At 41.1% G+C, this 26,170-nt stretch overlaps 2 protein-coding genes across 3 annotated transcripts in view; both read right to left on the bottom strand.

Moving 5' to 3' along the window:
• Positions 1-3,253: 3,253 nt before the first annotated feature.
• Positions 3,254-21,680, bottom strand: usp36 (ubiquitin specific peptidase 36). Of its 2 annotated transcripts, none has more exons than XM_046030088.1 (20): positions 21,552-21,680; positions 16,591-16,856; positions 16,261-16,482; positions 15,041-15,151; positions 13,156-13,258; positions 12,995-13,062; positions 11,849-11,919; positions 11,648-11,730; positions 11,401-11,512; positions 11,178-11,318; positions 9,720-9,820; positions 9,495-9,633; positions 9,014-9,379; positions 8,544-8,768; positions 7,998-8,122; positions 7,199-7,894; positions 6,563-6,771; positions 6,038-6,226; positions 5,820-5,935; positions 3,254-5,517 (listed from the first exon to the last, which is right to left on the bottom strand). In XM_046030088.1, exons 2-20 carry the CDS (start codon positions 16,841-16,843, stop codon positions 5,386-5,388), a joined length of 3,462 nt encoding a protein of 1,153 aa, XP_045886044.1. In that variant the 5' UTR covers positions 16,844-16,856; positions 21,552-21,680; the 3' UTR covers positions 3,254-5,385. The 2 variants fall into 2 exon arrangements, with proteins under 2 accessions (XP_045886044.1, XP_045886037.1); XM_046030081.1 differs by lacking the exon at positions 21,552-21,680 and adding an exon at positions 18,350-19,562.
• Positions 21,681-22,742: 1,062 nt separating this feature from the next.
• Positions 22,743-26,170, bottom strand: part of LOC123965871 (metalloproteinase inhibitor 2-like) — a 7,689-nt gene continuing 4,261 nt past the window's right edge. Inside the window, exons 2-5 of the mRNA XM_046042201.1 lie at positions 24,797-24,897; positions 24,576-24,681; positions 24,334-24,458; positions 22,743-24,226 (exon numbers count right to left, since the gene is read on the bottom strand). Coding sequence (XP_045898157.1) covers positions 24,029-24,226; positions 24,334-24,458; positions 24,576-24,681; positions 24,797-24,897 — 530 coding nt within the window. The 3' untranslated portion in view covers positions 22,743-24,028. The remainder of the gene's footprint in view (positions 24,227-24,333; positions 24,459-24,575; positions 24,682-24,796; positions 24,898-26,170) is intronic.

Here is a 26,170-nt window from a genome sequence, read left to right as displayed (position 1 = left end):
CTGTATGTGCTGTCCAGAGAGCCAGAAATCCCTACTGGACCCTGTGCATGTCTAATATGTCAGAAACCTAATCAAACGACAGAAAGTTAGCAAACATTGTACAATGGACTGCTTTTTGCTAAAATCAAGACACAAGAAAATGTGTATGAGAATGCAAAATAATATGCTCAAAGCTGTTACTACTCAGATAAGATAATAACTTTTTTTAATCTCTCAGACGTGACTCACAGAAAGCAATGTGGGGTACCAGCCCTCCCCCTTTTTTTTTAGCAGAGCAGCATTTCAAATCTTGCAATGAGGCCATTGCTGGTGGTTCTATTTTGAGCTGCATTAAGCTCTCGGAAAAACTAAACTGCTAAATAATTGAGACGAAGCCTCTATCATAGCTTAAGCTGAGCCATCAGCTTGCTCATCGTGGCCTGGCATCATCAGGAGGGGGGTCACCCTATATACATGATGTCAGGGCATTGAATTTGAGGTCAGTTTTGTACGTAGTCATTTTAAGAAACTGTGTCATCTAAGGAGCCTCAGACTAGATGCCAGCATGGTACGAATACATGCAGTCTGGATCTTGTTATTTCCCAAGGACAGGAACTTTTCTATTTTTACTGCATTTTTTTCTACTGTGTATGTGGATGTCTTCAGTGTCCACCATGCTGTCATAGCTGCAGTGTGATGCTTAATAATTCATCATACGTATCTCTTTTTTTTATCCCTTTGGCTGTGAATACTACAGAGGCCACCTGTTTTGAAGCTTATGAAAACCCAACAGTGCATTCCTCTTCCTGTGTCTGCATTTGAATAGAATAATTGAATTTGAAATGAGTCCCTTTATGACTTTACAAAATTACACACGTGCGCAGTACTACAGTCTGTCATGCTTTCATTATAACAGTTCCACCAATCAGTCAGACTGGCAGCAGTGAGAACATTTATGTTTAGTAGGCTGTTTTTTTCTGTGCACTTGGCTCAGCAGAGCACAAGCACTGTACACACCAATGCTACAATAAATAATTAAAAAAAGCATACATTCATGTTGCAGTTAGGGGCATCCACTAAATGCCAAACAGTCTATGTAAGAGTGGGATGAAAACAAACCGTAATTCTCCCCCTCCATCCTGGTGGTCCTGATGCTGCTGGAGGCGTCACTGCCCGGGGATGTCTCTCGCCAAGCGCCCGCAGCAAATCCGGATACCTTCTTCCTTCCTTTCCGGTCTCTTTCTTTGCTCACCCGCGGGGTTTCAACTTGATGACAGGCTCTCTAAATGTGCTACCTCACTCTGAGTCGGTACTTTTCAGCTTGTTGCCGTTTTGTTTGTCCCTAGTTGCCGTTTAAATTGTGTGTGTATCGATGCTGGCTGGCTGCTGATACGCATCCAGAGACGCCGGTGCACATGCTGGCCCCTCCCTTCCCAGATGTGATGTCACGCTCTAACTTGTCTTAAACCAACAAGTTTGCTGAACGCTATTTTGATGATTTATGTAATTTACTGCATAGAGTATATATATATATACATATATCTTAACAGAAAAATCCCATTGGGATAGTGTCTTTTTTTTAAAGGGAATTTAAGCTGGAAAAACACATTAACTACAAACCAACTTTCCACAAGTCTTACTAAACATATTAACCTAAGATTTGTGTTTTAACAAAATTAAAACTTATAAGAAAAACTTTGACCCAAAAAGTCCACATTAAATAAAAAGGGCAGGAAACTGCTCCTCCATTGCTCTTTAAAGCTGCAATAACATTTTTTTGGCAGCAGAAAGAAGTTGATATGGCAAATTTGTTAATAAATAAGTTCAGCTGCAATAGAGCAACATTATCATTCACCTGGAGTGATGTTTCTAGCCACTGGCGTATTTCCAGTATTCACTCTTTTAGCTCTGTTTTTGGTTTCCACCACCAACTCCTGAGGGAAATATCTGCATTTTAGCTGCTAAATGCTCCACTCATTCCCCCAGCTAGTTGTTAACTGTGTCTGTATGCTGTTTGGTGCTGAGCAGGTAGTTTTCAGGTTTTTCTTATGGCTTTTTCGTTGTAAAACATTGCTATGACAGCGGTGAGAGTGAACCAAAACAGTAAAGTTGCAGGCTGAACTCTTACTTAACACAGATTGTGGTGACTCTGCTAATCTTGTGCTTTTAGACCTTACTGCTACTTTGGATACAATTGATCATGACATTCTCATCTCTCGTCTTGAAAATTGTGTAGGTATTCAAGAGACTCCTTTACATGGTTCAGATCTTACTAATCTCAGCGATGTTTTTCTGTAAAACTTGATTTTACATCGTCCACTGCTTCCCTTCTTTGTGGAGTGCCACAGGGCTCAGTGCTTGGACCACTACTATTTTCTCTATATCTTCTTCCACTCAAACATTTTCAAAAACATGGTATTTCATACCATTTATATGCAGATGACTCGCAAATCTACTTAACCCTGAGGAAAAATGCATGTAGTTCTTTGATTCCACTATTTGAATGTCTCAAGGACATTAAGGCTTGGATGTCCTTTAACTTCTTAAATTTAAACTAAGAAAAAAATGGTGATCGTTCCTTTTTTCCGCTATTGCCCCCAAATTGTGGAATGATTTACCTCCGCATATTACACTGGCACCCACCCTTCTTACTTTTAAATCTCGCCTAAAAACACATTTGTACTCCTTGGCTTTTAGTATAAAGTGTTGTGTAAAGTGTTGTAAAGCACTTTGGTAACCTTGCTGTTTTTTAAATGTGCTACTGTATATAAATAAAGCGGATTGGATTGGATTATAGCTGCTTTAAAGTTTCAGCATCTGACATATCAGTGATGTCACATTTATGTCATACTTGGCTTCAGCTTTCAAAGGGAAAACACAAAATACCGGTTATGACATCACTTTATGGGGCGTGGTCAGAAGCTAGATGCCTTAACATTTCAACCCAGACTGCAGTGCAGCACATTTTCGGCCTTTTGTTAAATCTATTTTTATCAGTTATATGTAAAGCTTGATAAAGCTTAATTTTCCTAACAATAAATTTAGGAATAATAATAATACTGAATTTACCCCACTCTACAATTAAAGCAGCAATCAAAGAATAATACTGACTTGGCTGATCATTCTCATTGGATTGATGCTGCATTGCTGTAAATATCAAATGGAGCTCCTATTTACAGTGCCAACAGCTATCACATCTACAGGTCATCTAATTACAAGAGGGAAAAAAAACATTAATTCACATCAGTAGAAGACAGAAACATACACAATCAGCTCACAAAAGTCACAACTTTATTGCACCTTTATAATTAACTATAGTGTGGTAAGAGTCACTTTCATTATGAAAGGTCTCTGCCCTAGTCAGGAAAGGTGGTGCGAAATATTGAACCATCAATGCAAACACCGTCCATTCACATTGGTAAATGTTCCTCTGTCAGTTTGAGAGTCACGCCATACGTCGATTTCACAGCCACAATCCTATGGAATTTAGACTGCGGTAGCCTCTCTTGTACTGTACACACTACAGTGACATAGGGAAGGTCTTGAATGAAAACTGACAACTCTCTTACACACAAATGAACTAACACATTTGCAGATTAATTCTCAAGTCAACAGCCACCAACCGATTATTAGTAGCACATTAAAGATCTGTCTTTTCTTCTTTAAATTATATATTTATAACATTAAATCCTATGCTTTTTTTTTATAGCCAATTCAAGGCAACATCTCTAGAATGAAAAGAAATGCACAAGCAAATCTTTACAGCATTGGAGGGAAACAGATAGCACAAGATGGACTGTACAGTCTTCTACATTGGCAAAGCATTTTGTTATAACAATAGTTTCTCTACGGATCTGTGCCCAGATTGGTTGAAGATGATCCCATTGTTTCCACACCTGAAATACTTCATATAAAACAGTTTGTACAGGATGCAAAATGGTGGTCCAGGGTGAAGGACGACAGTCGTAGGATGGGATACAGGATGTCTGGGTTCCTGAGTCTTAGCCCAGTTTCTAGATGACCAGCATGACCGTCAGAAAATTGCATAGAGATATAAGATACAAGGGGGAAAAAAATTACCAGCATGTAGCAGTCCCATTCTAACACAGTGCCTGAAGTATAAAATGTAACCCTTTTATTTCAGAACAGTGGTAAAGAACAGTTTGTGGTGAGGTTTGTTACAGAGAAGATAAAGGTCAAAACAGCTTCTGAACGCTGGACTGATGAGGTGAGCTACATAGTTAAATAACTGCACAGTCTGAGTTCCTCCAACAACCCCTGACACCTACTCTGCAAATTGCACTATGATCTGTCAGGAAAATGTCCAGGTAAACATACAAATGCAATGAAACTTATAGCGTTCAATGTGTTTTTTGTCAATGTCCAACCTTCCAAAAACTGTTAAACTGTTTATAGAAATCAGCAGAGCATTCTTTTGTGGTGTATTAAACATTAAATAAACTGAATTTGTGGAGGAACAATAAAGGGTACATAACCAAGAAAGCAGAACTTAACACAAAATTCACCTTAGTCATGTTTTCAACCAGTTTAGACATGCATGTTTAAAATAAATGGTGGCAATTTTAAACCTTCATTTTACCAACATTTTGCAGGCAAAAATTTGGTCCTTCAAAACAAGCCACATGGCACAGACACTGCATTAAAAATAAAATGACGGCAGATAAAAGTATAAAATAAGAAAATTATACAAAAATCTAACACAATGTGTTTTAATGAATAAACAATTTTGGATCTTTGTAATTTGGTATAGAATAATTTCAGGAGAAGGGTTAAAAAAAAAAAGGTCACTTATTTCAATGTCCAACCTACTGAGCCCTTATGTCTGCAAAAGTATGCTCTGAGATTACAATACAAGACAGCTAAAGTGTTGCAGATATACTTTCTCTTTCTTAGCCTACCCTTCTCAAATATCGTAAACTGGATTTAATTTCATAGTAGCTCAAGAATGCTAGGGCAATGACCAATGCTCCAAGGATGCCACCAGTAATTCATTTGACATGGAGGTGTAAGGATTTCTGTTAAATGCTGCATGCATAGAAAAAGCTTGAGCCACTCACTGTTGTATTTGGATTAAAAGGGGAAATGGGTGAGTCAAATCCCACTGGCCAATGTTCCCGAAGCCTGGAGACAACATTTCATGTTCGTTTAAAATTGAGCTGGGAGTGGGGCTGTCAATCAGACTGTCAGTGTAGTCTGCGCTGCTTTTGGCTGATATCTAATTCAGGAATTTGGATCTAGACTTAACACATGACAGAGATTTAAAAAAAAAAAAAAAAAAAAAAAAAAAAAAAAAAAAAGCGTGAGAAAAAGGTACATAAGTTTGGTACACAGTATTGTTTGTCTCTCAATTTCCAGCCAGCATGACCTCAACGGCAATCTGGACTCTCAGCGACGGACTCCAAAAACTCTCTTGCCTCCGGGTGTGACAGACCACTTGTTCCGCCTGTCCTGGATCTTCTGGAAAATGCTGCTGCCATTTCTCCACTTCTCTTTTTTATAGTTTTTCATTTTCTTTACCTGTTCAGACGAAAACAGAGGGAGAGAAGTTTAAGACGAGGGATGGAAACAAAGGGTCGTGAGATTAGCAGAACTAAAGGCAAGCTGTGATTTAAGGTGACATTCTTCTATATGTCCATGTATATTTGTCTATGTATATATTTTATTTATGTTTATGTATATGTACTGTGTGGTTAACTTTTGTGTCTGTACATACATATATGTTGCAGGACCCACTCGAAAATGAGATGATACATCTCAAGGGGTTATCCTGAAATAAATTCAAATTATAATTTTTTGTGGTGGCTACTTTTCATCCTCACCTTTCCCCTGTCAAAGTCTTCATCCCACTCATCGATCACAGTGTCACACTTGGCATGCCGGACATCTTCAATAGCATCTCTACTAATAGCAGAGACCTCTCCATCCCAACTGAGGACTAGATAAGACAAACAAAACCTATAAATGCATGTAAAAGCACATTTTGCTACAAATTATCAGATCAAAGTACAGCCTTTCAGATTTACGGTGAGTGTCTCACCGTTGGCTCCGTAGGCCTTATCTGTGGCATTCCTGAGCAGCTCCTCCACTACCCCGCTCATCTTTTTCCCATCCCAGGCCACAGGAGCAGCACTGGTCGGGGTGTCTCCAGATGCGCTTGCATCAGCCGCTGGCGCCTTGCTTCGTCTGTAGCCGTCCTTCACTTGGCTGTCCCACGCTACCACTGTGGCTGGATTTGACAACAAATCGGCAAAAAAACCCAATAACAAACAACAGATATAATACGGATTAAATTTGGCATTCTCAAAATGTAATGAGTCATGCTCTCCTAGTATTAATTGTGAAATGACTAGTCACTTAAGTGACAGGCTGAGAGGCTGCAGTGGTGCAGTGATTTTCGGAAAATGGCTCCAATCAGATACAGAACGGTATTGTATGTTCTGCGTTGGCATGGAAACAAGATTGCACATTTCTCACTGCAGTTTGCCTAGTGTGAATGTATGTGTTTTGTCTTTGTCTGATGTGCATGCAAAGTACAGTATGTGCATGCAAAGCGCTCACACACCTTTGCCGTTCTCTGTGGTGCTCTTTTTGGAAGGGGGCTCCACTGCTTCAGGCTCATCGTTCTGCCCATCTGAGCGTCGCCTGCTCTCCTCCCACAGTCTTACCTCTTCTTTAAGCCTCTTCTTCTTCCTCTTTAATTTCTTTTTCATCCTGATTGAATCACCAGCATCATTCCGAACGACTTCTCTATGCTCCTTCATCTCAGAAGTGCTGCGGGAGAAAGAGTAGGTTCAGCTATGTTACTGCACAGACCGAAAATATTTATATTTGTGTGTGTGTGTGTGTGTGTGTGTGTGTTCAAAGACAAAGTGCAATGAAAGCCAAGGCAATGGCACCTGCTTTGCCTGCATCTGACCTCACATCATTCCAAGGTTGAGCAAATGAAATATTTTTAGAAAAAGATGCATGAAGTGCTTTATAGAAAGCTGACAAAAAAAAAAAAAAATTAAAATGTGCTTGCTGCATTGTAGGGGTTTCCTGAGGTGTTCAATGGTAGAGCCAACTGGTTGTTATAGAAACAAACTTAGGTGCTTCTTTTTCCAAATTATGAGCTCAGATTTTACTTCAGGCAGCACTTTTAACAGGAATTAAGAATTAACAGATGTGTAAAACAATAAAATTTTAATCATCAACCCACCTTTCTGTTGCAGAGCAGGCCTCAGCTGAAGTTGTGTCCTGCAGAGCCTCCAATGGTTGCATCTTCTTTTTCTTCTTCTTCTTCTTCTTCACAGAGTCCCTTCCCTGTTCTTCCTGATGTGACTGGCATTGCGTTGTGGTTATGACGTCTAACTGAGGCTTTTGTTTAGACTGTTCTGTATGTGCATGGGATGTCAGACTCCATATGCCACCCTGGCACCAATCCTCCTCCTGGTTCAATGTGTCCAGATGAGACGTGACACACTCCCTCTCCTTCACTTTCTCTTCATCCTCATTTTCCCTCTTCCGCTTTTTCTTTTTCCTCTTCCGCTTCTTCTCACTAGCCACCTCTGCGAGGTCAGCGTGGGTCGCTGTAGCCGGGGGTGAGACCGGCTCTGCGTCTCCCTCCACCTCGGAATGCCGATGCTTCTTTTTCTTCTTCTTCTTGTGGTTGACCTTTTGAGCTGGAGGGCTATTGAGGTCTGGATCTTGTACCAAGGAGCTGAGGGCGTTGGAAGACTTAGGGCTCTTTGGGCCGGCACTGTGAAGTCCGTTGGTTTTAGGAGAAAGGCTGGCGTTTGGTTTTTGCAGTGTAGAGGGAAGGGACTGTTTCTGAGGGCTCTGCTGTTTTAAGGATCCCCTTGAGTGGGCTAAAAGCTGCGATGACTGGACTTTAGGTGAAAGAAATGGACCAGCTCTGGGAAGAAAACAAGACAGAACACGCAGATTTAACACAGCCATTTTCCTTCCACGTGGACAAATCTGCATTTCCTATGTGATATGGGGTTCGGACGTCATACCTGTGAGTGGGAGTAGGTGAGGCAAAGGTGAGGGGGTTAAGTTGATTTTGATGCGTGGGGTCACTGGACAGCGGGCGTGGCAAAGGGGGCAGAGCATCAATGCTGCTCGGACTCCGGCTGCGAGCCTGCAGTTATGGACATAAATAAAAACTTGGTGGTCTAAAGAAAATAGCCATGAATGTGACAAAAATAAGGAAGAGGAAGATTTCAAAAAGGATGGCAGGAAAAGATGGAGGGGGGGAAACAAAGAGGAAAGGGTATGGCAGAGAAGAATTAGAAATGGTTAGAAAAAAGGACAAACTAAAGGAAAAGAAGACAAACTCTAAACAAGTGCTACCATGTGGTTGATTAGACAGGCAGACTGGAGAAATAACACAGCAGGAAATAAACTGGAAAAAGAGAGTTTACTTGCCTTAATAAAACTACTTATTGAAATCAATGGTCAAATTTGGGATAGCAGTGTGGAGTGAGGAAACCAAGGTATCATGAGCTTTCAATAAGACAGGAGGTGGTGCTGCTGCTGCTGTGGATGGGAATGAAGTTCACCTTCTTGGCTGACAGGGCCAGTTTCTTGGCGGGTGGAGGGGACATGGTGCTGGTGGCTTCGGACGTGATGTTGTTGAGGGCCGGGGTTTTTATTTTCGCCGTCTTCTGCTCCTCTGTGCTCTGAGAGCGCTCCACGCTCCTGGCTGGAGACGAAAGGCCATTAGAGCCTTTCCGCGGGGTGGAGGGAGTCTCTCCTACTGGCGCGCTTTTGGTACCCACAGAGTCCTGGCCGAAAAAACAAAGGCAATTATAGGTTGTGGTTATGCTTCCGTGCATCCACATTAGGCCTGAAATTGCAATTATCTATCTCCTTAAACTCCACAATAGAAATCTGTTGCAATGTCTGAGCCATTTTAGATACTTTTTAAAAAACGTTTGTACTGACGACTACACAAGAAAAAAAAACATTCCCAACTTCCAGCTACCCAATGTGATTGCTTGTATTCCAGTATCCCCAAATAAAGTCTTACCTTTGAGTCAGTGGTGTCGGCAGAGGAAGAGTCAGACAAAGATTTATATGAGGTAGACGCTGCCATGCCTCTGCCCTCGCCACCTTGCTTCTTATCGCCCTCCGTCCTGCTCAACCCGTTGTTGGATGGGGTCGGGGTGCTGCTGCGGGACTGCGCTTGGTTCTGGGGAGCGGGCTTCTTCAGCTTCTTGAAAGGTTCCTCGATGACCGTGGGTCCACCTGGCTGCTTCGGCGGGCCGTTAGAGGAGGACGACGTCCAGTTGGACAGTCTGGGCTGTGGCTGAGAGCTCATACCGTTCCTGGAAATGGGCAGGCCCAAACCACCATCCATGGACTGGATCTTACGCAGTTGTGCAGGCTCAAGTTTCTGAAAAGATTGCATTGTATTTATAACTTGTATAGAAAACCCTGGTACACACTATCAACCCATATTAGGTCCACATGTCCAACAACAGTAGGTTGGCTATCGTCTCGTCTCATACCTTTGTGACCTGCGGGGAGGAGAGAGGCCCATTCAGGTTGGCCCGCTTTATCTGTTCAGACGACACACTGTTCTTGACAGGATGCAACATCCCCTGCTTGGTGGTCTGCCCATCTGCATTCTTCCTGGTTTCAGGGATCCTTTCAAATACAAATAAAGACTTGTGTTTATTAAATCGTAAATCCAGGAGGAACAGACCTCTTGCAGCACTCCACGGTTGTCTTACCTCAGGTAGAAAAGCACATAAGCCTGCTGGTTCAAGACCACTTTGATGTTACTAGAGTGCACCATTGAATCATTCATTTGGTACCATTGTCCGTTGCTTGCCTAAGACAAAACAAGGAAGAGATCACGTTTTAAAATGAAACAGGAGGCCACCACAACTCTTAACCGTATAAAGTCTGGCTGTGAAAAGTATTCATTTAACCATTATTTATTTCACAATTAAACTATAAAAACACAGACGGAACGCTAAAGACAACAGCAGGCTCAGTTAAAGCAGATACAGGCAGGTAGGTAAATTGTTCAATGTTACATCAGATTAGAGTTTCTATCCCCACAAAGTCATTCGACACTACTACAGTTGTTGACAATATGCTTACAGTACAGTTTACAGCAAAGTCGTTATCTTTAATTTCTCTAGCTGTATTAGGTGACTGTTACACAAATTTTAAGATTGTTAATAAGGACTACTTGATAGAAATACTGGATTTACAGGATTGTTGCGACTATGTGATACAGCCCCCATCACTTTTCCAGGTATTTCTTTACCCGGATTCAACAAAAACAGACCTGTTGATCTATAAACTAAATTTTCCATTATTTTGTTACATCTTGATATTGTGATTGATATCAATGATAAAATTACATATACTGTGATAGAAGATTTTATCCATATTGCACATAGGGCTGGGCGATCTGGCCAAAAAGGTTATCACAATAAAAACATTTCATGTCATTCGATATCGATAATTATCACGATAAATGTCAAATCATTTTTTCTTTCAATTTTAAAGGCTGATTTTTTGCCCCTGAATGAAAATTGAAGGCCCAGATGGTTAATTGTGTGGTTCAACTATACTTCGTGGTCAGAACGTGACAAACAATTGATGCCAAACAGTGGATCACGTCACATATCTGAGGTAGAAAATTCAAACCTATTATGATAAAATCTTTTTTCAAAAAAATTCTAAGTCAAATCAAATATTTACTGACAATATATTGAACATTTGTTATATTGTTAGAGGAAAATTATATTGCAATAATTATCATTATTGTTTTATTGCCCAGCCCTAATTGCACAACCCTACAATTGTCTTTAAAGCTAGAAGTTTTAAAAAGATATCAAACTAAAGTACAATATAATAATGTTACTTCTCTGATAAGCCATGTAGTTCTTGAATAGCAGTTACAAAAAATAAATAAATAAGAAGTTGCTAAACCATTCAGTGTTTCCATTCATTATTCTACTTTTTTGTACCATTTCTGTAATATCAATCTCCCAAGTTTGGTGGAAGGACATTTTAAGTAACTTGTCAGCCCAGACTTTTACAAGCGACTTTTTTCCTTCCATTGTTTTTATTTGACTCTGTTAATGTCAATGTTTCTGCGTCAGAAACAAGGTGGCTCATCTCAAGGTTTTAAGACAGGAAAAGAAGATGGCACGTGCACCCGCTCATCTTACCTTGACATAACAGTAGTAATGGCCAGCGTGACAACTGTAGCCGGAGTGCACCAGAACAGCATAGAGGCCGTACATAACAGGATCGCCTGAGCTCTGAGACATGTAGGGGCGGATGTTCAGAAATTCTGGGTAACCAACGTCCTGAAGAGAACAAGACAAGAAACATGAGATCACTGAGACGTCCTTCTCAAAACAGCCAATACTGTGGGAATTCTTTGTTGACCTTTGTTATCTTTCCTCCGCTGAAGTTGGCAAACCTCTTCAGTGAAAGCGTCAGTACATTAGACGTTCGATGGACTGTGAAGCGCTTGGTTGCTGGTACTTTCTTTTTGCACCTAGAGAGAGAAAAACAAAAAAGGAGTCATAGATATGTCATCCAAAAAGGGTGTCTAATGCAAAAAAGACATCTATTTTCAACGCCCTGCAGATTTACTTCAAAATGTAAAGATGACTAGATAAGTGGCACTCACTTTGCACACATGTAGGCATTCTCTCCACTAAGTACATCTGGTTTAACAAACAGTTCCAGGGCTCGCACGATGTTTGCTGCTTGCTGAAAGACAAAAACAGAGAAACACTTGGTGTTGCTTAAGCAAGCTCAAAAGGAAATGATAAACTGACAAAACATTTCCACAGAATTAAAGGTTATATTGAGATCTTGTGTAACATACCCGAATCTCCACAGCAATGTCCAGGTAAGGGTCATACGTGTCTGACACACTTTTACAAATAGAGCATTTCACTGAAAGACAAAATGAAAAACAAAATCTGACTGTTCTGGTGCTAGTCTTGAAGATATACAATCTGATAATGTCACAGGGTGAGCGGTGACTACTGGAATATTTCACACAAGCATTCCACTTCCTGTAAACAGAAGACTATGAAGCACCTTAAACAACTGGCTCTGACTCTCAGAATAAATTATGAGAGGAAAATACATTTACATTTATTACTCCTCTTCTCATTATTTCCATTACTGGACAAAACCGGCACTTGCAACCAGATATCCTACAACTGTACAAGTTGCTGCACCTTACAAACAATTCAACTTAAATTCACTAATCACCATGAGTTAATCTGGTAAATTCAATTTAAACATCTGCTGAAGGAATTTTATTGATTTTCTAGTACTTTTATATTTGATTTAAAATGAAATGTCCTCTTGCAAACAACATTATTTGCAACAGTACACACACACACACACACACACACACACACACACACACACCTTTGCTTTGGTAGCAGTAAAAAGGCACACAGAGATACAGTAACTTCCTGTAGTTCTTTCTACTAAGCATAAGCAACACAATTTCCAGTGGAGGCACCTGAAACCATGATAACATATGTAGAGTATGGCACCTCTTTGTTTTCCATGCATTGAGGTTAAAAGTTTGCGCTAATGTACTCAGACGCAATGTGACTAACAACCATGCAAGAGCAAGTGGCGCTCATTTTTAATGCCAGTAGAAACGGAAATGCAGAGTTGTTTACAACTCCACTAGTGGAGTGTTGCCAGCTCAGGCATCAACAACACATGGCGTGTTAAAAAGACAGACAGGAAATAAAGCTAATCCGTACCCCCCAATGTGTAGTCCGGCAGCTAAGGCAGAAAACAGCTGTCCAGCCAAGAGTATGTAAGTTGGGTGCTCAACACAACTCACATACTGAGCTACAGCTTCACGAGAGACTGTGTGAAGAGTGGTGAACTACATTATAGCTGTTTTAGCGATATATATTGTGTGGACACTGACATTAGTTTAGTCTGCTGAGTAATGGATCAATAATGCAAACCCAAGAGTAACAAAGGTGGATCATACCTCTTGACCTGAGGTATCCTCCAAAGATCTGGTGAACCAGCGTTGTGGCCTGTGTCTGCCTGTCAAGCCTACAGACAGGCAGGAAGCAAAGAATGATCATCAAAACACTATTGATACTGTTACTTTTTAGACGTTTTTAAGAAACAATAATAAAGCCTCACTTAGGGTAGCCATTGAGACAGGCTTTCTGCATGGCATCAATGGTGTACCGCAAAAATTCATGGGCGTCCTCCTGGCTTCCAAAGCGAAAATGTCTGGCAATTTCTGTGGGAGGCATAAGTGCATATTAGCTCTGTGCTAATTCAGTGCTTCCAACCCTGAGTGCATTAACAAAATGAAGCGCTTTATGACAATTATTCATGTTTTAGCCACAAGGCTTACTTCAGAGTAAAAAGATATATTAACAGCAAAGTAATGACCATTGCTTTAACTTTATTTGACCACTGACTTAAAATTAATAAAAAAGATGAGCCAATGTGTATTACTAAACAGCACAAATGCAAATGTTGATTGCATAAATGTTAAACATTGAAAGACCACATCTTTATTACGTCAGAGCCAATCTACAGACAGAAAACAAAGGGGACAGACACAGCAGTTAAGAGGAAGCATTAACAATCTTTTGTGCCAACATTAGTATTCTCTAAAAATAGGTTTCTGCAAAACAGAGACAAGCTCAATAAAAGACTTTTAAATCATAACCTGACACCTTCCTGTTAGAATTAAAGGATGCAAAAGGAACACAAACAGGTGTGTTTTCTTTGGACAATTATGGTTTACTTTCAGTCCTTATTTTTATTTTTTAAAGCATTCCTAGTATTATGGAGTAGCAGGTTATAATATGGTTTTAACTAGTTAAATTGTTTCTGCATGGCAATTATGCAAACATGTATTACAAAAGTTTAAAGAATACACTTTCATGGGTACTTACGGCTATACTAAGTATCTCGGATGTGCAGTTCAACAGTGACCTAATAAAAAGCTTACAGTCACTTAGTGACGTCTCATCTAAACTCTCACATTTGAGATAATGCAGCTTGAAACAATTTGCCTCTACTGTTATTTCCTGACGGAAAAAGGCAAAGTATGAGCTGGTAGAATTATAATGTAGTCATCACCACATTCCCAGCAGTGTGTCCCTGTACGCCAATGAGTCACCCTTGAGTGGGGAAAAAGAATAAGACACCACGCTGTAATGACCTTCTCAATGAGGGAGACAACATCTTGAAGATATGAAGTCTGTGGGCGCATGATTGTTGTGGTTGTGCTTTTATTTTGTTTGTGAGACCCCGGCTGTGAGACCCTGGGGCGATTTCAGGATCGGTTGCATCAAGACTTTTTGAATTTTAGTGTGATGACACTGCGCTGTATTTGTATGTTGTTGTTGTTTTTTTTAAAGGGAGCGTGCTGAGCAAGAGGCGCAGATGTTTAATTTTCATTGTATGCATTTATGTTGTTCTAGCTGTGGAGGCACATTTTTAACTGAATGTAAAGGCAAAGCATAGCACACATACAGCGCATCTCTAAGTCTTGGGTTGAAAAGGGATAAAAGGTGGATTGTAGGGTTTTGTGCTAAAGCTGCTCCACTCAGCCCGCAGTTACAAGGAGACAGAGAGGGCATTGGGGAAGGAGGGGGCGGAGGGAGAGACAGAAAAGAGGCGCAGGAGGTGGAGACATGATTGCAGCAGCACATAAGGAAGAAGCAGGCAAGAAGGGAGGGGACTAGGGTGGAGGGAGGGCTCCTGTGAGACTACAGCACAGTGCCTCACCATGTCAAGGTGCAACTCACACCTCATCTCTACTCTACACGGTGTTCATTCACAGCACGCAGTCTCACCGTTCCACTTTTGGACTGCAGTTACTGGCTGTTGTCACATAGGACACTGTGGCCAGTGTTGCGTCATTGTGCCTCTGGCAGTGTTCAACCACAAAAAAAAATAAATAAATCAGGTGTCTGTGACTCCTGACACAACCTACATTGAAACTAGCGAGCGCAAACTGCTCAGACACAATCACGCAGTGTTGAAGGGAAGCTGGTGGCCTTACTTTTCAGGTCTCTGATGAAGGAGACAGGCTTGATGGCATTGCCTGTGTTGGCAAAGGCTTGGATGATGTGGTTCTGCATTATACAGATCATACAAAAGCCTGACTGGTGACCTGAAATACAGACGACGACGACGACAAAGAGAAGCAGACAGTCAGTTGCAAAATGAAAGCACAGGAATGTATTATTATGAGAGCATTCAGAGAAAAATCACTGTTCATAACAAATGCAATATCAAACACTCTCCTCTTCACAACACAGTGGTGATCTGTCTTTTAATCACATTTTTACATACAGTAAAATTATAGTGGATTAATAAACAAAGTCAGAATTAGGCAGACAAATATTCAAAAGGGTTTTGGAAAACAATTTGACAGACTTTGGTGAGGACAATGTGATCAGTAGCTGACTTTGCTTTTCTCCCCATTTATCGCTTCCCTTTCTATTACCTCAAGCACATTCTGAGCTGTGCCTGCTGCGGCAAGACCAACTCATTTACTGTAAAATCAGGTGAACAGCGTCTTGATGCAGCAGAAAACACGAGAAAAAAGAATTGGATGTGGGAGACTTCAAATCTGGGTGAAAATCAGTTCAAACTGATTGGCTCTTTTTTCTTATTTTTTTAAACTTTAATCGAGGTATTTTTCTGTGAGATTTGGTAAAAACTGAAAATAGCGAGCCTTACATCTAGTATACAGTTTGTGGGAGCGAGGTTTTGTCCCTCAGAATCCATATGGGCAAATTGAATTTAGTGCCTTTGTCACCTGTGATACTACAACACAACCAAGCTTGATGAAATAAAAACAAGGCCGTGCATCTGAAGCTTGGTTCCAAGTCACTGTTTCGTTTTTGTCCATTTAGGGTGCTCACTATTTTACCATTTAACCTACCTCAAGCCTTTAGCCCTGAAACTTTGAGGTCATTGAGTCTATTTTCTCGGCTTGTCAAGAAGATTAAATCATTAAATCATATACTGCTGAATGTTTCAGAGCCTGCATAAAAGTCAATGTGGCCAAAGGAGGCAGCTGTTTTTGTTTTTCTTCTTCAGCTGCTTTGGCATTGGATTCCACTGTGACACTCAGCCACATGTAGCTGCACATACGCTAATAGTAGCGGGGTGAGAGTCATTTCCAAAACTTAAAAAACTATGTGGGTATGTGGGGTATGAGCGTAAAATGCTGCGAGTCTGGCAGCAATAAAGGGTCATGATTCAAGTACTCACAGGCACGGCTGTGCTCCTTTGAGAGTAAGTAGTTGGCAAGTGGCGGGGTGTAGGTGAGACACTGCACTGTGGAGTTGAGGAAGCAGGTGTTCCCTAGGTTGTGGAGACCGGCTCCCACCCTGTACACACGCTCCCATTTAAGGGTAAGCTTGTTCCCTGGAAACAGCATCTTCTGTGGGGCGGGGATCCCATCGCTCTGGCCCCCAACCACGTTCTCTGAGACTGTAGAAGGAGCGTAGTCAAATTTTGTGCCATCAGAACAATACATACAGAAGATAGAAACTGGACTCACACCAAAGGCTACATTATCAGTTTAATTTGAGAGCTTACCTTGCCTCTTTATTTGGGCAGGCTCTATGGCCTTCTGGCCCATGGCGCCCTCATTCCTTGGATTGAGGATCACATACTTGTTCTTCAGGCTGTCCAGCTGATAGGAGAAACCCTTGCTGGCAGGCTCAAACTCTATCTTCTGCAAGAGGACCTTCTTGGCAGAAGAGGCCAACAGTTTGTTGAGGTCGCCCTCATCACCCGTCTCCTTTCGACCAGGTTTTAATGCCTCCTTGAGTTTATCCACTATTGGCATTGTTGGACCATCACTGCAGAGAGAGTTGAGTGTCAGTATGACAAGCTGTTCTCACAGTCACTTTCACAAAACCAAGGACAACACGCATGAAGAGGCTCAAACAACCTATACGCTCTTTTTTCATTACATGGTCAGTGTGTTGGGATTTGAACCTGTGTTAATAGGACAAAAATGTTAATCTTCAGCTGATCGAACAGGTGTTTAATTTCATCTCTCAGATAATTATGTAAGTGCCCAATAATGCCCCTATCTGCTCGTGCTTCACTAGGTACCTCTCCAGGCCACATATCCTGACATGGCTCTACAAGACACACAAAGACCAAGTGCATCTGGGGAGCCAGCTGGGTCTTGGCAGCTGTCCCCACAGTTATGCAAGACGTTGGTAATAAAGGGCTGGGGGAAGAAGAGCGTATGAGATGAGAGGATGTGCATTTAGAGGACATAAGGTGTTAACAGCTGCTGTCACACTGACGGGTCAAATTCTTATCATTTATTTGGCCTCCATCAATGCTTTTATTGTCACAGTTCACCAACTGGCATGTTTCTTAGGTGAACAACAAATTTCATTATCTGGACCATCAGAAACAAAACAATAAAATGCCACTAAAAAGACAACAGTTGTTGCTTGAAATAATGATAACATTTGCATTGGCTGTCTGCTGTCCCTTTAAATACAGTGTAGCTGATTTCACTAAAAAAGGACAATTACAGTGTAGATAACAGTGTGTGCACATTTCCACACACACAAAAAAAAAAACATCTGCCAGAGTCAGCCAAGTGAATGACTTCTGAGGTTTTTTCTTTCTACAGAAAGTCAGCAGGCTGGCAAATTGTGTTCAATGCTGACTGAGTAGCGAGTAAACCAAATCATTCAGCGTCCTATTGCCTCAGTTTAACTCAGGATGTAGCTGAGGTGCCCCAAACACAACAAACCTTTCTAAAAAGTGAAAGCGCTGTCCTCATGTAGATGTCACTCTAAAAGCAAGGCACACCGTGGGAGTCACGCTCATCAGAGTGGGCTGTGACGTCATGAAGAGGGAAGGAGGGTGAAAAATGCATTGTATGCACAAGGGCACGCTGACCTTCACGTGCGGCTGATACGACTAACGACCACATGGCCCGCAGGGACACAGCTAACTGCAGTGATGCAACTCCAAGGACCTCGCAGCTATGTTCATAACACTGACCACAACACAGCCGTTTCATTGGGTTAATCTGTCGCAATAAATAAAGTCATTTTATTGAGAAGAAACTTTCTAATGTTTGCATTTGGAATGTCTCAGCAGCTACACTGACAATGAGCAATTATCTGAAACCCTGATTTATATGATGTTGTAAGGTGTGATGAGTTATGCACAAGTATAGTGAAACGGATATCAGCTGAGGCTACAAATGCTAATATCCATGCATAGATACAGTATATGTCTAGTAGAGTAAACATGCATAATTTTAAACTCCACGGCATCTTAGTTTACAACCCTGTTGTAACATGACAAATAAATTTACCTTGTCCATTGTGCCTTGCACATCAAGTACAAAGTTATATCAGGTAATCTGAGATGCCTTTAGATGTTAAGAGGGCTAGAAGGTGCCTGGTGTGAGATCTGAGAGCAGAATCACGCATCTGACAATACAATCACATGACAAACACGAGAATAGTTTTCCTAGGTTTCTGACAAAATACAGAACACACCGACAAGTGTAAAAGGTGCATTAGCATATCACATTAGGACCAATACAGAGAAATGGGTTGAAAATCGACAAAGTGGACTTTACTATATGAGACAGGCTGAATTATTGCAAAATACGAAATAGAGGTTATATCAATATGTCCAACTGCAAAGTGCCTTTAGTCTTAATTGTACACTTGTGTTTCTGATGTAGACAATTGTTGTATAGAATGTATTTTCCCATGTGAAAACACACCTGACAGTGCAGGCTCCCTGACAAGTCTGCTAGAATGGTATATTTGTGTGCAAACCTTTAGACTGGGGGGGGCCTAATCATAAGTTTTCGTATAAATACAAAGCTGTGTTGCAGCTGACTTTTGTGTGTTGGTTGTCAGAGTTCTCTGCCAAGCAGCGCAACCACAGAGGCTGAGCAACACAAACAATTTGTCAGCATACGGGAGACACCGGTTTGTTTTATTTATACCTTTTAAAATTGAATACATATAGAAGATAAAATAGCTACCCACCCCTAATGGCAAAGGAAAAAATTACTCATTAGACCTGAAATGATTAATTACTCAATAAGTCGATGAAAAGTAAATTTTATTATGAACTATTTTGCTAAACGATTAATTGTAATTTTTTCAAGCAATGTCAAACATTTGCTGGTTCCAGCTTCTCAATGTGAGGATTTGTTTCTTTTCTCCGTCTCCCATTGTAAATGTTGTCTTAAAGGGAAACTTTCCCGATTTTCAACCAGCGTTGCATCATTACAATGTGGGAAGTATATGCAAATGAACAATGTTTAACTTCCCTCCATGTTGCCTGCACCAGAGCTCCCCGCTCATTTGCCGGCAAAAGTCCGCCAGATGACGCATTTCACCCTAGGGCTGTTGTTTGAACTATAGATTGTACTTCCGCATTTTTTGTATGCCCGCCTCCACGGACAGTCGGATCGAGAGAGAGGGGCGGTTCCTCACCGCTCCATAATCAAAAAATCCTGTCCAAAATCACCTGGCTAGAACAACCACTGGTAGAAGGCAATGTTCCTGTAGATATGAAAGAAAACGATTTTAATAGTGTAAAGCTGGAATCAGATATTCTATATGAGCCAGAATACATTGCGGAGGAATTACGGCATATGGCGGAGGAAGAGGCTGCCACAGCCGAGAGTCAAGCACCGCCATCAGGTGAGCATAGTGGCGCAGAGTGGCCCCGTGCCGGGGACAACTTATGGTGACGCTACAGTAAATGCGCGCCAAAGGAAAAAGAAGTGGAGACGCTTTCCTGCAGCGAATTTCAAAGAGGCCAGTTTCTTTTGGATGAAGTTGGTGAATCTACAGAGGAAGGGGCACAAGCATGTGTAACACTACACCAAAGTTTTGGGACACATATGGACAGGGGAGAGCTTGAGACATACTTCAGGATCCTCAAAAGAAACTGCGAGCAAAACAACCAAAGTGCAAATCATAGATGAAACGGCGACGTTACAGTGTAAAAACATGCAATACACATTTTTTAGAAGTTCAAGACTAGCTTAGCACCCACTGCGCCCGGCTTGTATGTTACCCAGCTCTAGTCATGTAGCAAAAATTCAAAAATATTGCGTCTTTCTACTGCAGTTTTACGGAAAAAAACCCTCTTTCCAGTGGTGAAATACCCCTTTAAGATAGTAAACTAAATAGTGTGGGGTTTTGGAATCTGACACCAGACATCATCTTTTCAGTTGACTTGTGGTGGTATTTGTCACTATATTCTGACATTTTGTATCCACGCAGTAGTATGTAAAGCGACTAAAATTGACAGAAAATATGATATTCCGTGACAATACAACAACACTGTGAAAGGAGCCATTCTGCATAATGAGTAATTTTACTTTTGATACCTTGCGTACATTTTGCTGAACGTTTTTAAATTCAGAACTTTTACTTGTAATGGAATATTTGTAGACTATGGTAACCCTACTTTCACCTAAGTAACAGATCTGAGTATTTCTTCCACCACTGGAAAATATTGATGGATGTTAACTTTTTATTATGTTATGTTTTATTATGTCCTTAAAGAAACGATTTTGATGACAGGATAGTGATTTCAAGGGCTTCCCAAAATATTGTAATAACGACTGAGAAAATACTAGTCAACAAAGTCAACTATGTGAACGGGCATGACATGATATTTGTACATACACCATTTGGCCACATATAGAGAGCAGATAGAGTCAAGCAGCATTATGGTTCATTTAATTTTTTTGTTTTTTTAAAGGTAAGATTTTCTTGTGGCATATTATTTAATCAATTATGTTGCTGGCACAAATAATGCAGCTGGCCTACTTCATATTTCAATGATAACGAAAGTAGACAAACAAACAAACAAAAAAGACTATCCATGCTTTATAAGCCCGTTAAATCACAAGTATACACTCGTGGACAAAAATGGGAACGATAGATTTTATGGTGAGCACCTGAAGGCAGCTCAGCTCTTGCTGTCACTTCTAAAATCTCTCAGGCGTTATTGTTGCATTAGACGACTAGTAAGGTTAGCTGTCAGATCTCAGGCACTTTCAGTCCTCCTGGTTCGTAATGGTCGTTATCAACTCCAGTAGCCAAGCAGTACTGTAGCTGGAGTCAACTCTTAGGGCCAGTCATCATGGCTTAAAATGCTATGTGCTAACACAACCATAGCTAACGTTATTGTCGACCTGAGCGGTCTCAAGTTCGGAGTCAAAACGTCGCCATTACTTCAAAATGTAGCTTCACTCTTCGATGTTTAATTGTTGGTATTTTCCTGCTGTCAGCTCTATCATTTTATTTATTTTTACGCTTGAGGGTAGCAGCTGCAAATTAGCTCGCGAGCTAACCTAACGTGGCGAGACCTCCAGCCTCCCTCAATGCTGCAATGTGGGTTAGCATCCCAGAGTCCAGGTGGCTAACAACCCCCCCCCCCCCGCAGCCGCCACATCCTGCCTGCTTGTTTAACAGCATCACCTTGCCACATGCTAACAAATATTACGGATATACACAATGAGTTTGTTCACTCGCCTTTCTTTCAATCGTCCAAAATCGTTGACAGTAAAGCGGTCTGCTTCCTCAGCTGTAGCTCTCGGGTCTGGTATTTTCGCCCATGCTGCATTATCAGAGGGCGGCGACAAAAAAAATGACTGACAAGGATCAAAGACCAATCGGAGACCAGGTCACACTGTAGCCGAAAGGTTCAGCCAATCAGAGCTTAAACTGACGTAGCGCTCTCGGGGAGAGAGCCGCACGTGACTTCCAGCCAGTGCTGTTTACCATTGATGCAATCGGCGCGATACATGTTAACAATTTTACTGTAACAAAGAGCACCGCAAAATCCTCCATTATAGCCCGCAGTTTTGTTAGTGCTTGCATCAAGGGGCTGAAAAGAAGCAGCCTCTCGGTCAGATAAAAATCCTTCGAGGAATTAACTCGCTTCCCTCGTGTCACTTCCCCTATTTCTGCTGATTTTGCTAAATATTTGATTATTGTAAAAATGTTAAGAGTCCATCTTAGGTAGGCTATCCTGTCCCGTTAAGACTTAATTAATACCGTAGGAGTAAACTGGAAACTAGTAGAAAGAGTCACTCCAGTCACAGTAGGCCTACCATCAAAGAAAAGATTTAGGATGTATTTCTTTTGAACAGATTAAAACAAATGCAATAGTATCTTGCAGCGCTATATATATATATATTGTAATTCACTAATTAAATTATTCCAAATCGTGAAATCCTGACATGATCGGACATGTGACATGTGTGCACATGGACAGGCTCGTGAAGGAATGTCTGAATTTCACATGTTGTCTCCACTAGGCGGCAGCAGATTCCTGTTACAGTGTGGCAAAGCAGTTACTGGTGCTGTAACTTCTGTCCTTGCCTCTATTAAGCCTCTTAAATACAGATTTAAGAAGCTGAAACTATGCCTGATAGGCCTACTTTTGTTTGTCATGCTCGTTTTTTTCTTTTCCCTGCTGTATGAAGTGTGCCTCACAGTCCTGTTCTCCCTGCACCTCCTGTCCCTGTTTGGACTAATATTACGTATAATATTACTTTCCCCTCCAGTCACTTTAAACTAAATCTGTAAATTTAATGTTCATAACTAGCAAACAAAACCCACTCTGATGCTTTCATGCACTGAAATCCTTTGGAATTTGTGATGACAGCTGGAGTCTCACACACACACTTTGACCATTGATGTGAAAATAACCAGTGCAAATTGTCAAAACACGGTTTGGCATTTAATATAATAGTCAAATGTACAGTATTGTTTCAGTTGGACATATGCATGCAAAATTCATCTCAAACGTCTCATGTGAAACCAGCACAAGACATCACACTTAACTTGACTACATTTGCAAATGGCAAATCTTTTTACACTCTCATGTTAGTTATTTAAGTCACAAGACATTTGCTCAATACTTTTACGGCCATGTCAAAGGCTCTGCATGTAAATGGGTGACTGGTTACAAAATGTTCTTTAAATCACTGTCCCAAAAGACAAGCCTATCAGACAGTTAACTTTAGGCCTCTAATTTGACCTTAAAAATGTGTATCTTGCTAATACTGTTACAATATTTGGTCTTCTCTTTCTACAATACCAATGGTGTAATTTCTTAGAAAATGTGGGCATTTGTTTTTCAATAGATGATGAATCATATAACCTCCTTAAATAAAATACGTTCTTACACTAAAGCATTACAAAGAGAAGAGTTGTAATAAAAAAAACTACAAAATGGAGGATTCAATCCTCTTTTTCAGACATTTTTCATTAGAGACAATATGACTGCTCTGACAACTGTGTTCAAAGTGCATTCTTTTCTATTTAGGACTATTTAAAAGAAAACTATGCGCTCACTCCAAACAGGTTCGCCACACCTTTAAAAATAACAGAGGGGGAAAGTTTTGCATACTTGGCAAAAAATAGAAAGAATCTGAAGCAGGACAGGCAAGAGATGGCTCTCCTTCCTTGTGATAGCTCTGCTGTCACAAATCAGGATGCCACCTAATGTTATTTATGAACGCAAAGATTCACAGAATTGTTACACTTTGAGTTATAGGTGTGTATGTGCTGCATTATAGAACTATAGTTCACTCTAAACAATACCTTTGGTTAAAAAACAAAAAACACCCCAAAGTAAATCAGAAATGAATAGCGCAAGAACAAATATGCTATGAACAGTAATACTGAATTGTGATGATCATCCCTTTATTTCAGCTGAGGGAGAAAGTGGTTTATGAGGAAGTGCTTTGAATTTGGGGGCAGAAGTGTATGAAAGTGCTGAATTCACAAGACTGTTGATTAAAAAACATAATGAGTCCTGCAAATAAAAACTTTTTTTAAAATCACTTTGTTCAACCTCACCACAGAGCACAACACCTTCTAGCTTTCTTAATAAAAAAAAATACCTAAATAAGAATTTGACTTGACTTGTGTTTTCGTTTTTTATATATCTTAGTATATCTCAGCTGCAGATATCCTCAGACTCTTGGACAGTGCTGGAGTTAAGGGTCTTCGATGTCCAGGAAATCCTTTTTGGGCTGCGCCGCCCCTCTGTACCAGGCACAAGAGTCATCACTCCTCTTGATACAAGCAAAGTGTTTGGCCTGCTCTCCGTTGACTGTCTTCTCGATCACCCAGTCCGTCCAAAGGCACTCCGCCGGTCCGCTGATCATGCAGGGGATGGAGATGCAGCGAGTGATCTGCGGATCGGAAAAGAGACCAAGATCAGGGATTGAGCTTACAACAAGCGACGAATCTTTCAAGATCATTCTACAAAGACTACTGAGTGTCCTTCAACTTTTGCTACCTTGCAATCACATCCCATTTCATAGCGCTGAGTCAGGCTCTTCTTCTGTGTGGCACTCGTGGCCTCCCAGGACTCAATGAAGTCACACAGTGTGATGTGCACTGTCCCGTCAGACTCCAGTTTGCCTGTAGTGGAAGCAGGAGTGCATTAGAGGCAATTAGAAGGCATGAAAAGTGATATGAAGATGTGCCAAAGAACAATATGTGTTATATTTTTAACGTGTGTTTGGTAAAAAGTTCTACCTGTGATAAGATACTCCTTGCCATTAGTCTCCAGAGTCACTCCACACACTGCAGAGGAGGGAGCAGTGTAGATGGCATCAACATCCTGGGTGGGACCTTTGAACATCTGACAATTCAAACAGAGAAAATCACATTTAGATTCATATCGGAATTATGTTTGGTTTTTTTTTTTGGTTTTTTTTTTTACCACAATATGAAATTGATAGCTTTATCCCATGTACCTTGATTTGTTTGATGTCATACTTGATCCGCTTGATGGGGTTTCCATAGATGTCATTGCCAACGTCAACCTCCTGTGCTCCAACTAACTTTGCCCTGATAACTGGAAGAAACAACAACAAAAAAAGAAAAACACAGTTACATTCATTGCATTTGAAAACACTATTGTCATGTTGAAATTGAGCTGGACCTGGGTCTGTCTGTATCTGAACTTAGCCCCGCCTAGGTCTGGCATGCTGCAGTTAGCCACAACACATTGCTGTGGCTTGGATCTGAGGAGTTTGCATGTGCCAGGTGCCGGGAAGACAGAGGCACATGAGTGTTTCATCAGCTGCAATCAGAGGGAGGAATGTGCGCCGCCTGCTCCCAGGTTCCTGGGCCGACACAGGAGGAAGCTAGTCAGCAATCCCCCCCCCCTCCCCTCTCCCCCTCTGCCGGGCCTGCCTCAATGGCTGGATAGAGGTGCTGACATGCAAATCAACCTCTCTTTAGCGTGCAGCCCAGCCACCCCCACCCCCTCTCTCTTGCACTTGATGAAGTTGCAGCTTCCAGATTCAGAGAGGTTTGGACAAGGGGTGGTGGGGCATAACAGTTCAAGTGGAAAAATATTATCAAAGCCATACGAATGAGCCTGTGAGCTCAAATACAGGGCATTCAAAAAAAAAACAATGACTCATGTGTTTCACAAACACTGCTTCTGTTGTGGGAATCCACGCTGAAGTACGGCAAAGCACTGATCATATATCCCTATAGATTACTGGTATCACACAAGTTGCAGAGATTACTGCACATTCACATGACTACTATGCTGGAAAAAACTGTTTACAAAATCATATTCAAAAATCAACCTTTTAAGTGGAGGAGACTAGCGACAGAGCTAATGTTAACCAGATGTTCTCTCTGAAGTCCCAGTTCATCCTTGCTTTCCCAAGGTGGTACCTACTGACTGCCTCAGACCATCACTAGCCTGATTCCTCACCAAATAAGATCAAGCCTTTTTATTTGCTTTTTATATGATGATGAAGGTATGAAGCTGTGAGCTATATGTGCCCAAATTTGATGTGAATAGAGGCTTAGAGAACATCTCCTTTTAAGGGTCTAAAGAGTCAACCCTAAAAAAAATAAATAAAAAAAAAAACAGGGGAAAAAGGAGAGTGTGTGCACAGATGGAGAGAGGGATGGATTGTTGAGGATGGTTGAATTCTCAGAGCAGGGGAATGGAGGAGACAACGGACAGGAATAGCAGTCACATTGCAGAGAGCCTAACAGCAAGATAGCCCTTCCTGTCAAACATATAAGGGAGAAGAGGAGCTAGAGAGCACAACAGAGAGAGAGAGAGAGAGAGAGAGAGAGAGGATGGGGGGGGGGGGGGTCCG

This window comes from Micropterus dolomieu, linkage group LG02, assembly GCF_021292245.1.
Source record: "Micropterus dolomieu isolate WLL.071019.BEF.003 ecotype Adirondacks linkage group LG02, ASM2129224v1, whole genome shotgun sequence".
Taxonomy (NCBI): domain Eukaryota; kingdom Metazoa; phylum Chordata; class Actinopteri; order Centrarchiformes; family Centrarchidae; genus Micropterus; species Micropterus dolomieu.
This window is presented reverse-complemented; position numbering and strand designations above follow the sequence as displayed.

What these genes read in the sequence shown, in the direction of transcription:
- usp36 (XM_046030081.1), bottom strand. Translation starts at nt 18,372, where the DNA reads ATGTGCAAGGCACAATGGACAAG. An exon ending in TGCAAGGCACAATGGACAAG is followed by an intron (nt 16,857 to 18,349) that starts GTAAATTTATTT and finishes CTCTCTCTGCAG; the next exon opens with TGATGGTCCAACAATGCCAA. An exon ending in GCGGAGGAAAGATAACAAAG is followed by an intron (nt 11,319 to 11,400) that starts GTCAACAAAGAA and finishes TGTTCTCTTCAG; the next exon opens with GACGTTGGTTACCCAGAATT.